The 13348-nt window shown below is 48.0% G+C and overlaps 4 protein-coding genes across 4 annotated transcripts; 2 read left to right on the top strand and 2 right to left on the bottom strand.

Annotated features, from left to right (window-relative positions):
• Positions 1–1107: 1107 nt before the first annotated feature.
• Positions 1108–1926, bottom strand: T069G_11400 (uncharacterized protein; the record flags this gene model as incomplete). The annotated part of the gene is made up of 1 exon (XM_056178605.1): positions 1108–1926. The coding sequence occupies one exon, from the start codon at positions 1924–1926 to the stop codon at positions 1108–1110; it is 819 nt and encodes a 272-aa protein (XP_056023479.1).
• A 2172-nt stretch (positions 1927–4098) lies between these two features.
• On the top strand, positions 4099–5321 carry T069G_11401 (aldo/keto reductase family domain-containing protein; the record flags this gene model as incomplete). Its single annotated transcript, XM_056178606.1, has 4 exons — positions 4099–4425; positions 4533–4715; positions 4776–5181; positions 5242–5321. 4 exons carry the CDS (start codon positions 4099–4101, stop codon positions 5319–5321), a joined length of 996 nt encoding a protein of 331 aa, XP_056023480.1.
• A 1225-nt stretch (positions 5322–6546) lies between these two features.
• Positions 6547–7698, top strand: T069G_11402 (uncharacterized protein; the record flags this gene model as incomplete). Its single annotated transcript, XM_056178607.1, has 1 exon — positions 6547–7698. The coding sequence occupies one exon, from the start codon at positions 6547–6549 to the stop codon at positions 7696–7698; it is 1152 nt and encodes a 383-aa protein (XP_056023481.1).
• Positions 7699–8101: 403 nt separating this feature from the next.
• Positions 8102–11418, bottom strand: T069G_11403 (uncharacterized protein; the record flags this gene model as incomplete). The annotated part of the gene is made up of 3 exons (XM_056178608.1): positions 8102–8151; positions 8221–9300; positions 10110–11418. 3 exons carry the CDS (start codon positions 11416–11418, stop codon positions 8102–8104), a joined length of 2439 nt encoding a protein of 812 aa, XP_056023482.1.
• Positions 11419–13348: the final 1930 nt, after the last annotated feature.

Below are 13348 nucleotides of genomic sequence, written 5' to 3' on the forward strand. Positions count from 1 at the left end.
AAAAAACTGATTGGTCGTTTAATGGTGAAATACCACTCGTGATGGATACCCCCTACCTGCATGCATGCACTTACATGCCGTACCAGCTTTTCTCGTCTTCTAACTCGCCCGGCTGGCCCGCAGGAACAACGACGGCCCTTTGCGTGTAGAAGCTGCATATGCATCGTCTGTACGATGGACCAACTCGGCGGCTGGAGCTGTATGATGCGTGTGCAACACCGGCCAATCTGAATGCTTCGTGCTGTGATGGGGGGAAGGGTCCAGTGACCTATATAATGCGTTATGCAACGCCAATGTGCAGCAGTATATTCTATCCAGACCATTAATTCACCTCTACATACTCTGTAACATTTTTTTAATATTCATCTGCGTCTGTTTACACGTTCAAAAGACTGCTCGCATGTATATCCCTCCATACCCAGCCAATCTTGAGGCGCTGCGGCGCCATGGACCAACAGATGGATACACTCAATGGATACGGCATCAGTTCACAACCATCTCGGCCGCAATAAAATCCACAAGCTCTATCAAGAAGGGGATTTCCTTGATAGAACCGCGCTCAAGCTCTGCTGCCCACACCAATCTCATCATCGGCCTCGTCGTCGGCTTCACTGTAGCAGCCTTCCTCATCGGCGTCGCAATTTTCCTCTGCTGCTACGGAGATTCCATCAGGTTTTCGAAAAAGAAGCATAGACATAGGCGTCGGTCGACGAGTAGCAAAGGATCGAGAAACTCGAAGCACTCACGGGAAGTGGAGCATGCTGAGGGAACGCCAGAAGGCGAACAGGGGGCGTGAATTCATCATGTGGCATCGAAGAGGCGTTGTGGTTTCCTTCATCAAAATCTTTCCATGTTATATGTTTTTCTTTGCATGATTGGGCGGATTGAGAGCGTTTCACATTATTGAGACTGGGGTTAGATATACGAGGCTTTTGACGAATTATGATGATGGATTGGAAAGATTGCTCATGGTTTCACTTGATACTTTTATTCGGATCACAGAACGAATACCATTATTTCTATACTATGCCCTTTTACGTGAATCCTCTTTGATCACAATATTTTGCCCGTTTATTGGTAAAGTCTTTGATCCGTCCCAAATCCTCCTCAATGAAGTGTCACGCGCTTATGACGATGACAGCGGCGGTGGCGATGATGATGATGATGATGATGGTGATGATGCTTCTTCCTTCGCCTCTCTCTCGACTCTTCCTCGTGGCGTGCAGTCCCTTGTTCATCATCAGCACGACTATTCGTTCGGATGGGCTCGTTCGGTAGCGGGATATCGAGACCGTTGAGAATGGCTTCCAAATCTGCACGAGTGGCATCTGGGATTCCAGGAGAAAGAGGGCTTATAAGGTTCTCAAACTCGGCAATGGGGTCGCGGGGAAGGAGGATTTGATGGGTGCGGTGAAAGCGGTGATGGCTGTGACGATGACGGTGGTGGCCGTGGCTGCTCCGATGAAAATCTCCGTGAACATCTGGGTCAATATTGCGATCAGGGCAGTCTAGGATATGGTCGCCTTCATGGATATGATCATGGTAGTGATCTCCGTGGAAATGCTTGTCGTCATGTTGATGGTGATGAATTGATAGGGGCACCTTTGGCAGCGGAGGATTTTGTTCGGTTTGCGTGCTGCCATCCTGTTTTTGTTGCGTCTGCTTCTTCTCAGCTGTGACGTGACTGACTTGATTCTCGCAACGGTGAGAGTTTTGCCGGCGATGCTTCTTGTTCCGGTCATGCTGGCGCCAGCACCAACAGTAGATGAGAGCAGCGATGATGACTGCGATGAGAGTGAGGCCGACAGCTAGACCAATGGCTGCAGAGGACGACATTTCGCCGTCATGAAAGTCACGAGAGTGGTGGTTGTGAGGCGGTTGGTGATGATTGTGGAGGCAAGGCATGTTGAAGATGGGGAAGATCATGATGAAGCCTTGAGAGTGTTCTATGCCATTAAATACTGGCTGACAATGTCCTGTCTGTTTTAATTCTACGAAAAATTTACGAATCAATCCACTACGAAGCTGATAGTTCATTTTATACACCTATTTGAGGAAGTTTGCTAGCAGAGAGGAAGGCCATGATACTGTGCCAAGTAGGCTCGTCGTCGCTACTCAGCCTGGTTTGGCGTCAATGAGCAGCTACCCTCACCGTTTTTTGATACCGAAACGGTTTGCTTCTTCAATAAGCGATGAAGGGTTATTCGAGTAAATCTGTTGGCACAAATGGTTTCTGCTGATGGTGTTGATTCGGTTGTTCAGGAGATGGAGGCCTGACAAACAATCTGGGCAAGAGATGAGTTTGCCATATTTGAGGCGCCCTGACGGCTTCTATCAAACCTGTGAGATGACAATTCCACGTTTGTAAAGGGATGAAAACGTGTCTTAGCGGGAGAAACAGTCCTGAGGTGACCAAGTGCTGCAGTGACGAGACGAAGGAAGTGTGTCGTGTGAGGTGCCTGATGCGGTGAGAGAAAGAGAAGGCTTCTAGAATCAGGCAAGAGAGTCAGATTTTGGTATGAATGGCTGTACACTTTGCCACGGTTATAGTGCGTGCCTGGTTGATTGTCAAATAGAGTTGGACGACTACAAACACAAGCTTCGCGGGATGCCTCTTTTGTCTTACAGCCACGAGGGCTAGACAGTCCCACAGAGGAGACGCCAAACATGATCCCGGCTGAGACTAGCACATGGGAGGATGAAAGTTGCCCGCCTAGCCGTGATCCGAGCACAAAGAGGATGAATCATCAAAATCGTCATTATAGTATACGTTACTGCAGTCTTGGAGTGGTTGAGATCATGATGATCATAACTTACATGTACTCGGAAGAATCCGAAGCAGTTAGTATCAGGGCGGCCAATCTATTAGCCGATGACGCAAAGGGCGTTGCAGTTCGGCTTGTCTCCGGCCAGAGCAGAATGGCAAGTCTGTCCGTTCCCGCTTTCTGGTGGAGGTACCTCGATGTAACCGGGCCAATGCGTGGGGTAGAGAACGGAGCAGGAGAATGGCAGAGAATTGCAGAGATTAGCGGAGAATAGCGGCGATTGGGGTCCAATTCTGGGTCAATATTGGGGTATGGAGAGAAGAGGGGATACTTGGCTGGTACATGGAGACACTCCAACTTAGACCCGGTACGGCTGAAGGTGGTTTGGCCATTCTGCAGCCATCAGGGTTCTAGCGTTTTCTATCACCTGTTTGTTCGATTTGCCCTTTTCCTCTTTTTGGCTACTGATTCTCTCACAAAGTTCCCTTATCTACTAACAACATGCAAATCGAGAATCTTTCATTCCATCTTTTTTGCTTCTCCCACGCCGCTAGTATGCAAAAGGCACTAGATTCCGCACAAACCCCCACGATGTACTGGCAAGTATTGCCGCCCCCAATCCGCGCGCTAATTCCGCTGCTCGTGTCAGTGCTCCGCGACCTGGCAGGTACAAGTACGTAATTTGTGCCCCTCATCACCTAAAACATTGCGTGCATGTTCTGGATTTCCTCTTTGGGCCGCGGGGCAAAAAAAAGTTCTTATCATGAGCAGAAGTATGAACATGAACAAACATTGGAAACAACAAGAAAGATACAATATTGATGTGAAAATAAGAGAAACAATTTCATACGACATTAACAGTATACATACAATGACATAGTTATTTTGTCTTTAAAACCACATCGCCACTTGTAACTGTTGATCCCGGCCATGACTCGCCCCAACGTGCCCTGATTTATAATGGAGACAAAAAAAATGGCAACAGACGCCGCGGCAAGCCTCCCACGACGGCCCTTCTCACGATGCATAAACTCCGACATTCCCCACAGAATGCAATGGATGGAGTTGGATAGATGGCCTTAGTCGATCGATATGATCCAAGCTTCCCCAGTAGTCTCAAAGTCTGTGTCGTAATGGGCGTTGGGTAGCATAGCATAGTGTACAGTGTAGTCTATCTCGTACCTCTCCCTCCATAAATAAAATGGCTGCCCTTCGTCTCTTGACTCGGCCCTCTTTCCTCTCCATCTCATCATCTCTCTCCTCCTCAACTCGCATCAACCTCACCCGTTCGACTCACAACTCGTTTTCTCGATCCTTCAGCATCACCGCAAACATGTCTTCCGGACGAACCGTCACTCTCAACACCGGCGCCAAGATCCCCCAGATCGGCTACGGCACCTGGCAGGCCGCCCCCGGCGAGGTTGGCGCCGGTGTCTACGAGGCTCTCAAGATTGGCTACCGCCACCTCGACCTTGCCAAGGTCTACGGCAACCAGAAGGAGGTTGGCGAGGGCATCAAGAAGGCCCTTGCTGAGGTCCCCGGCCTGAAGCGCGAGGACATCTTCATCACCTCCAAGCTGTGGAACAACGCCCACAACCCCGAGGATGTTGCTCCTGCCCTGGACGACACCCTTGCCGAGCTCGGCCTCGAGTACCTCGACGTATGTAAACCCAGATCTAGCTCAATCAAGCTCGATTCGATGTCACCGAGACAGAATCGAACGAATTGAGAGCGAAACGAGCAGCAGCAGCTAACTCGATTTCACAGCTCTACCTCATCCACTGGCCCGTTGCCTTTGCTCCCGGCGCCAGCCTGTTCCCCAAGGCCGCTGACGGCTCCGAGTCTCTCCTCAACCGCAATGTCTCCATCGTTCAGACCTGGAAGGCCATGACTGAGCTGCCCAAGTCCAAGGCCCGCGCCGTCGGTGTCTCCAACTTTACCATTGAGCACGTACGTCATTCACTCACTTCGGAATATCTCATACAAGCAGAATATTAACAAAAGATACAGCTCGAGGCCGTTATCTCTGCCACCGGCGTCGTCCCCGCCGCCAACCAGATCGAGCGCCACCCTCGTCTCCCCGACCCTGCCCTGATCAAGTACTGCGCCGAGAAGGGCATCATCATCACCGCCTACTCCGCCTTTGGCAACAACACCAAGGGCCTCCCTCTGCTCGTCAACTCCGACGAGGTCAAGGCCGTCGCCGAGAACCTGGCCAAGAAGCAGGGCAAGCCGGTCACCCCCGCCCAGGTCATCCTCGCCTGGTCCCAGATTGGCGGCCACACCGTCATCCCCAAGTCCGTCACCAAGGCTCGCATTGCCGAGAACTTCCAGGAGGTTGACCTGGATGATGAGGCTATCGCTGCGCTGAACAAGCTTGGCGAGACCCCCTACCGTTTCAACATTCCCTTCAACTGTGAGTCTTATATCGTTCGCTTAATGGGAAAGAAACAGAAGCTGACAATTGCCGTAATAGACAACCCCAAGTGGAACGTTAACCTGTTCAACACCGAGGACGAGAAGGCTGCTGCCCACACCCCCGTCATCAAGCTGTAAATTCGGACGCGACGAGGACATGATATTTAACGAGATGAATACCCATGAGCATTGGCCAAGAGCCTTATAGAAGTAAAAAGAAAAGTAAAACGTACATAAATCAATAGAATTGCATCAACTGCATTTACCAAAGATACAGTGACACAGTGACGTGGTTCTCTCTAAGCTTGTGATGATGGTGATTGATCATCCAAAATGATGGCATTGAGTATCTATTCGATCTATGCGCACAATATGGCGGTAGAATATAGTCGCTTGGGTGTCATTCGTGACCTAACACGGGTATCATGTAGTAAAAAGTACAAAGTCAAGCTCGCATCAAAATCTATCGCAAAAATCGGCTGCGAATCCATCGTAAAGAGAGCGAGCGATTCCACTCCACATCCCAGGGAGAAACAAGGTCTGCAATGTCTAGTAAAAGCAGCATCTCGTATCTTTGGCTTGAGGCGACCTTCGTTGAGGCGACCTTCGTCGGAGAAGGAGCAGAGGTTTCGGGCGGCGTCTTTCGACGGCGGCTTGGATTGTCTGGAGGGCTTCTTTATTCATGTAAATGATCCAATCAGCTTGGAAGTGCAAGGATGCTTGCAATATTTCGGAGCCAAGGATCGCCGACGTGTGATTACACTGACCAACGTGAAACGCCGAAGGAGGGGTATTCGCTTTCGAATTGTTCTTCCCTCTATAAAACTTCTGCTCGCTGTGTTCGTCTGTATGAGCATCTATTTCCTAAATTGTTGACTTCCTGGCGCCTCTTTATTAGTCATAATTCTGCTCTGCTATTACAGTTCGCGGTATCAATGACCCTGCCCAGCCTTCCTAAAGAGCTCTGGGACCAGATTGGAACCTACTTACCGGGCCGCGATGTCAAAAGACTGCGTCTTGCTTGCAAGTCACTTTCAGGCATCCCTCTGCCTCTCGATAGAGTGTTTATAAGCGCCAATCCCATAGATATCAATGTGTTTCGATACGTTGCAAATCATGATGTTTTCAGACGTTGTGTGCGTGAGATAATCTGGGACGAGGCACGGTTTGAACGAGATTTTAGGGTTGATGTGTCTAGTGGTCTCGAATGGGCTGAAATGGGGCATACTGAAGATGACCCCCCGGATGACCTTTGACTGAATGCCGTGATAATTTGGACCTCGTCAAAGGAAGACTCGCTCAATACAGACGCCATTTACCATTTATAGCACCCTTGGTGAAAGCGATGGAAGAATCGTTGACAATGTGTGAGTCTTGGTGGCATTACCGACAATTCCTAGAAGAGCAACGCAGAGTTTTAGCAGAAGATTTGGACATCAAGGCATTTGAGTATGGCCTCGATCAATTCCCAGCTTTAAAGAGGATAACCATCACGCCTGCAGCTCATGGGACGTTATTTGCTCCCCTGTACAAAACACCAATGATCCGGACATTGCCATATGGCTTGAATTACAGCATTCCACGAGGTTGGCCGGTTTCAGGCGGGCCCTATCTTCCGGCTGATGAGTGGATAGAAGAGAACAAAGGGAAATGGCGAGGATTCAAGGAGGTAATCCGCTGTCTGGCAGAACGTAAAGCAGCAGGAGTGAAAGAGCTTGTGTTGGACACCCACCTGTTGCCAACGGGCGTAACTTGCCGCTTTTTTGACCAGCCTAGTTTGGAATATGACCATCTTGTTGATCTTCTTCAAAGACCTGGGTTCCGCCGCCTTGATCTTGCTTTGATGGTCGGCCAACAGGAACCGGGAGACTGGGAGTCTCTTCGAAATGGACGCTTGCGAAGCGCATTGGCAGAGGCTGCAGAATTGGAACATTTCCAACTGAACACAGATATCGGATATCCCAGGGCGAGAGATCCTGGCTCCCACCTTGCCCTCCTCTATGACATCTTTCCGATAGAGCGATGGCCGAAGCTACGGCATTTTGGGCTGACAAGATTTCTTGTTTCGCAGCGTGATCTTGTTTCTTTCTTATCAAAACTACCGGCCTCCGTTCGAACCATTGAGCTGAATTGTCTACATTTCATCTCCGGTGACGATAGCCACAGAGATTTGTTGGAGAATATGCGCGACTCTCTGGACTGGAAAACGAGAAATGCTGCTGGGCGCCCAAAAGTGACCATCAGACTGGACCTTCTAAAGTACCGCCTTCTAGACTTCGGCGAAGTCGGTAGCCGGACTGTCTCGCTTGAAGAAGAGGTTGGTAAATTTCTGTATGATGGAGGGCCCAATCCATTCCATCAATTGTTCCGCGATGTAGTACTGCCCGGGCATGGTGGCGCGCTGCGAGATGAGTTTCAGCCTGAGCTGGTGCATCCATGGGTAGATCATGACACCCTCGTGCTCATGGGGATCGAGAAGGAATCTCCTTCTGTTAGAAATGAGGATGGCGAATGATGGCATCTAATGAGATTGTCAATTCAACCTAGATCGCTTATCCAGGAAAGTTGAAGCATAGAATCAGTTGCCGTTCAAAAAATCTTTGTCTTCTAAATGGTTGCTAGCAGGACTTGTAGCTGTTAGATGGTTTGTTAGATAGCCTAACGTAGGTGGCCTTCCTTCCGCGTACTTGGTCCAAAGTGGACTAAGAATCTGAAAGACTACTTGACATGTACATACGTCCTTTATACATGCTTCCAGAAGCTTTTACTAAACTCTCTGTTACAGTTTATTGACCCACTCATCCTGATTATGGAAGGATATCAGCTGGAATAACTCTCATCCTGATAATTAGTTATAATTTTATATATGCTTCCAAAGACAGCTAATATTCTTCATTCACTAGACCATAGATGATGCGTTACAATATCAAAACTAACTTTCCGAGATCCTCCTCTTCTGCCTTCAAGCCTAGGATATGTTTTTCTGTACATTGCCAGCATCTTTTGCTCGGGAGCACAACAGTTAATCTTCCCATACGAATACTTATGCCAGCGGCTGCCAGCCTGCCTATCCAATTGTCCGCCGCTCGCACGACGGAAATTGCTGGATCCAGCGGTGGTATCAGCAGCTCCTCCCAGTTATCAACTATAATCATGCTGAATGACTTTTGCAGAGCTGCGAGAGATGAATCAAATGACTGTTCATCGGCAGACGCATCTTCACGGCAATGACATTCAACACGAGATATTAGACTACTGCTGAGAGTAGATAAAAGGTTTAAGTCGCCGACCCATTTGGAGCTGTCAAAGACTTGAACGAGCGCCTCATGTAATACCGTGTTGTTATCTATGTAGTGTTGATTTGTGGTCCGATCGAGTAAGCCTTGTTGATATTGAGTAAGACTTAGATGCATTGAAGTTTTGGGGAAATTGTCCTCGGCCTCTCCCGAAAAGCTGTTGTGGTTCAATAAGTTCCATTCACCAGTGTTCGCCTCTCGAATTCTGGGTTCCGGTGGAGGAACAAGGAGTGACACGCCTGGCTTCCCAATGTTGCCTGAAACTCGCTTGATCTCGGTATCGATTGGAGCTTCGTATGGGTCAGCCAGTAGTGGAGTTGCCACGAAGATGGCATCATTGGAAGTGATAGCAAACACTTCTTGGAAATGCCCCACATCTAGTAATCGGCCGCATTCAAACATAGTGATACACGCAAATGCTTCTGGCCTCGTGAGTGTCAGTCGCAAGGGAGATGAATGCTGTTCTTCTCTTGAAGATATCCATGACGCATCGCTCAACGAGATCTTACTAATAATTTCTGGATCGACGGTTGCATCAGGAAGACGTCCATACATCTCGACTGCTGAGGCACAACCACGCAATGATCGTAGGAAGACTGGGTGCAGTGCTCTCATGTGCGTCGCAAACCAGTCGGTGAGCTTAACGTAATCGAAATGATACATTCCGAGTACCTCCTTGAGAATATCTGCAGAAAAATAGCGACCAATATCCCTTGAACCGTGGCCAAGCTGGGCCCTGCGAGGATCAGGGTCTGTGCCGATACGGGTCATTGGTCCAATGCTTACTATTTCTGCAACCTCACTATCACCGATGCAGAAATCTAGTGTCACGAAGTTGTTGGCAGCATTGCTGGAACTTTCATGCTCTAGTGATTCAATGTAAGTCTTTAAACCATCAAAGCATAGGTAGAAACAAAAAGGAAAATTATTTTGAAAGAAGCGATTTGTAAAAAGTCAGATTTGAAACGCATACCTTGAGATAGTTCGACTAACACATCCAAGAAGTTCTCCCCGCTTCCAAACTCCATTTGACCGTGTTTCGGGTCTTTCGTTGAGGTGACTAGATGTACGGGTAAACACTCCTCGCCGAGCTCCCGAATTTTATCTATCCTATCTCCCAGCTGAGATAAAAAACATTTTGAGTCATGTCCTTTTTGTTCGCGGTGACAATTGATGGCACAGCCTCCCGTTTGCGTACAAGGGCAAGGTTGTAATGATTGTTTCTTCGTTCTTTTAAATAGAAAGCTGCCTTGAGACGCATCTGGCTGGCTTGATTCTTCAGCCGAGCAGCAGCTGCCATCACACAAGCATGGTGAGGAGCTTTTCTGGACGGGAATCCACCGTAAATGCTTCCCTAGCTTTGAAAGAGGAAATTGTCGGCGAGTGTAGCCATCCAAATGTTTGGAGCCAAAATGTTCATCGATCGGCTGGATAGTCGCGTATTCGAATTGGTTCAAATTGTTAAGATATCGTATCACACAATTGTTGTTAGAGAGGCCGAGGCTTTTGGCGTATCTCCTCAAGTATTCGATTCTGATCTCAGGGTCCTCTACCAGAGAAAAAGTGACAGGGATATAGGAAAGTCCAAAGAATGGCGGTGGATGATCACTCCTGTTGCAGAGGAACTCACCATAACGACGGCCGTATCCCATCAATTTTCTCGCTGTCGCTCTCTCAATCTCGCCACCAGATGAGAGATCCTCAGCTGCAGTCAGAATTTGCCCCAGCCATGAAGTTTTGCTCGTGATCTTTTGCATGCGCTGTAAATTTGACGGATCTGGGGTTGATCTCTCAGGCCACCGAAGCGCTTTTACTAGTGTCATTAGTAGATCGAGTGCTTCATCAACTGACTTGGTGAATTTAGACCATGTGCAAATGACACATCCAAGCAGGACAAAGCGAAATTGATCCATGGAGATTCGATCAGAGGCCACCCCAAGTGTTTGATTGACAATGACCGGATCTCCGTAGTAACGCAAGTAAGACAGAGGCAGGGACCATGAAATACTGCCAGCAGTATCATCTGTATGCTCAAGGTCGATGGTTATTATCCCAGATGTTGGGAAAAGCCCATCCTTCTGAGATATGACATCTGGACCATGATCCAAGATGCATAAATCCGGATACAGATGCCAAGATCTCATTGCTAAGAGTATCGCACCGTTTCTCACTTTCTGTGGAACACCCATGATCAATGAGTCCATCGAAGACATGGCATCTTTCCAGGCAAGCGTAACACTCTGATAAGGCTCGAAATCTCTATTCACAGCCAAGCCGGTTTTGTCAGTGTAATGCAATACGGTATTTCTTTGATCCCTCGTTTTATTGTTTGCTGTTTGGATCCAGGATCTGGCGCTGTTGTCCCACGCTGCAAGTTCAGATCGGGAGAATTCTTGTTTGCAAGCAAGTAATGTTGCCATGTCAACTGATCCAGCCTGGTCCAGAGTATTTCCTATTTCAGCCTTCCTCCGCTCAATAAGTTCACACCAGAGGGAAACAGATTCTGGTGCTTTAAATGCTTCTGCCATCATACAGGCGAGTAGGTGAACTGCAATTGCATTTGTGCCAGAAGTCGCGGCGGCCCATAGTCCACCCGAGTCGGTACCGCAATATCTAGCGAATATGCCATGGCGCTCTCTGTCTTGGGGGGATATTTTTGCCTTCTGGCAGATTTCGCTGACCCGCTTCCCATAAGCTGCAAGCAAATGCCCGGCCGAGGGAGGTATTCCGTCAAACAGAGCCCCGAGCTTCCTTGCCGTCCTATGAAGAGCACCATTCTCGGCATTCTCCCGTCGTGCTTCACTAAGACTATCATTCACTCCACTGTATTCCTTGGGTGCCTCCACCTTGATGAGTGTGAAGTCAAAGTTAAGCTTAGCGGCCGCTAAAGTAAGCTCATTTGTGATGCCTGCTAGTTTCGCGATGATGGATGTTTCCATCGCGGCGTAGTTGAAAACACCAATACAACAACAATAGATGAGATAGAAAGAGTCAAGTTGCGCAAATAGAGGCAGAGGCGCATGTATGTGTACATGTATCTTCGAGCCAGCTCTATCCTCTACCTATATACCTATATATGGATTGGGCTGATTTAGGCAGCGACATCCCAAGGCGTCCAAAGGCGTCCAAAGCTGTCCGCGTCCAAAGGCGTCTCAAGGCTGTGCTTGTCACGTGGCTTCCGTGCTTCAATAAAAGGCCTGAGCCTCGCGGAGAAGAAGCGACTGCACTTAAATAAACGACAATCACGACACAATACAGACGTGAAATTCACCCCACTAGAATATCCTGAGCCGCTTGAGTCTGGTTGTAGGTAGTTCCCTCTTGTTATGCCCCCCCTCCCTGCCCCCCGGTTCTCCTTCCGAGACAGGTCGCCACGATGATACTAATCAACATGCTATCCAGACATCAGCTGCTACTCTCAAGTGCCAGGGCTTTTATCTGTACAAGCTATGGCTTGGTATGAGACTATCTTCCAAATATGGAGTGTTTTCCTCCTGGGGCTGGTGCAATGGCTGGGCCGGCATGCGATATCGCCACATCTCGAGGACTTGGCCTTCTCACGCTTCTACCATCTCCCTCGTATCGTTCCTGGTCTAAAACTCCCCCGAGTTCCGTTGAATTCTTGGAGAAGTCAGAAGCAGCTTCCTAAATTAGAAGCTCATCTTGCGTTTCTATGCTCCTGTACTTCTCACAGTCCACAGAGCTTCGTACACATGGTCTCGCCAACGATGAACTCCATAGAGCACCGAATTCTATACTCAATCAATTTTTTGGATATTAAGTACGACTTTGAGAGGCAGGGTCTCTCAATTAATTACAACAGCAGCAGCCATATTGATAGATACCCTTCTCGTGGTTGGCAATTCTATGTTGCCAAACTGCGGCAAGGGTTTCAGTATGTCTTTACGGCCGATGCTCTGAATTTTTTATCCTTTCTTCTCGCACTCGGTCTTTTTCTTCTATCTCTTTTACGACAAGATCGTTATGCCGCTTATTCATTAATATTTACTTCATGTATTTCGGCAAGAGACAGCAATTCTTGGCGGACAAGAATGAAGAAATGGAAGCAAATAAGTCGACAGAAGCACCATGTAATTTTCAAAACCAAGGAAAACGTTTTCTATATGGCCCTTTGCGACAAGATGGCTCTCAATGCTCTCATCCACGGAAAGTTCCTGAATCTGAACCAACTGTTGGATGGGAAGGTTGATTCTACAAGTCCTGACAGACTCTTGTCAATTTATGTGTCTGTATTTTCTGTTGTGGTCTCAACGACCGCTATGCAGATTGCTATTGTTTCTGCATATGTTATTCTTACTGTCATATTCTTGTTAGTGCCGCCTCAAACGATTCGGTCTAGCAAGATCATCACATCTCCTCGTTATCATTTGCTCGCAAAGAGGGCAAGCCTCCCTAATCCTGGAGCGAGACTAATGGCTGAAAAGAACCCATCATTAGCTAAAACTGTTTGGTCTTTACTGAGGATGACGGAATCAGATGCATGGGTACGTGCTATCCAGGCCATTCCTGAGACACCGGGTTGGAATGAATGGTTCGAGGAAGCTTGCGGGCATCTAGCCGGTAGCGGTTGGCCTGCAGAAGCTGAAAAGAGAAGATTAGTTGACGGTGATAGTGGTGCCTACGATGAAGAGAATGAAGCGATCAGTGATCAAATAGACATAAGAAGTGTGAGTATAGAACCTGTCCCTGTATCGGAATGGTAAATGTATTGGAGCAATAGGATGGAAAATGTCTCGAATCCATTTAATATAGATTGATACTCCTCCTGAAGATGAATTCTATTCATAGTTGATATAATCGATATTTATTTAAATAATGAGGCGGTCAACATGCAAAAAGAAAATATGC

Source organism: Trichoderma breve (assembly GCF_028502605.1).
Source record: "Trichoderma breve strain T069 chromosome 7 map unlocalized scaffold00008, whole genome shotgun sequence".
In the NCBI taxonomy this organism is placed as follows: domain Eukaryota; kingdom Fungi; phylum Ascomycota; class Sordariomycetes; order Hypocreales; family Hypocreaceae; genus Trichoderma; species Trichoderma breve.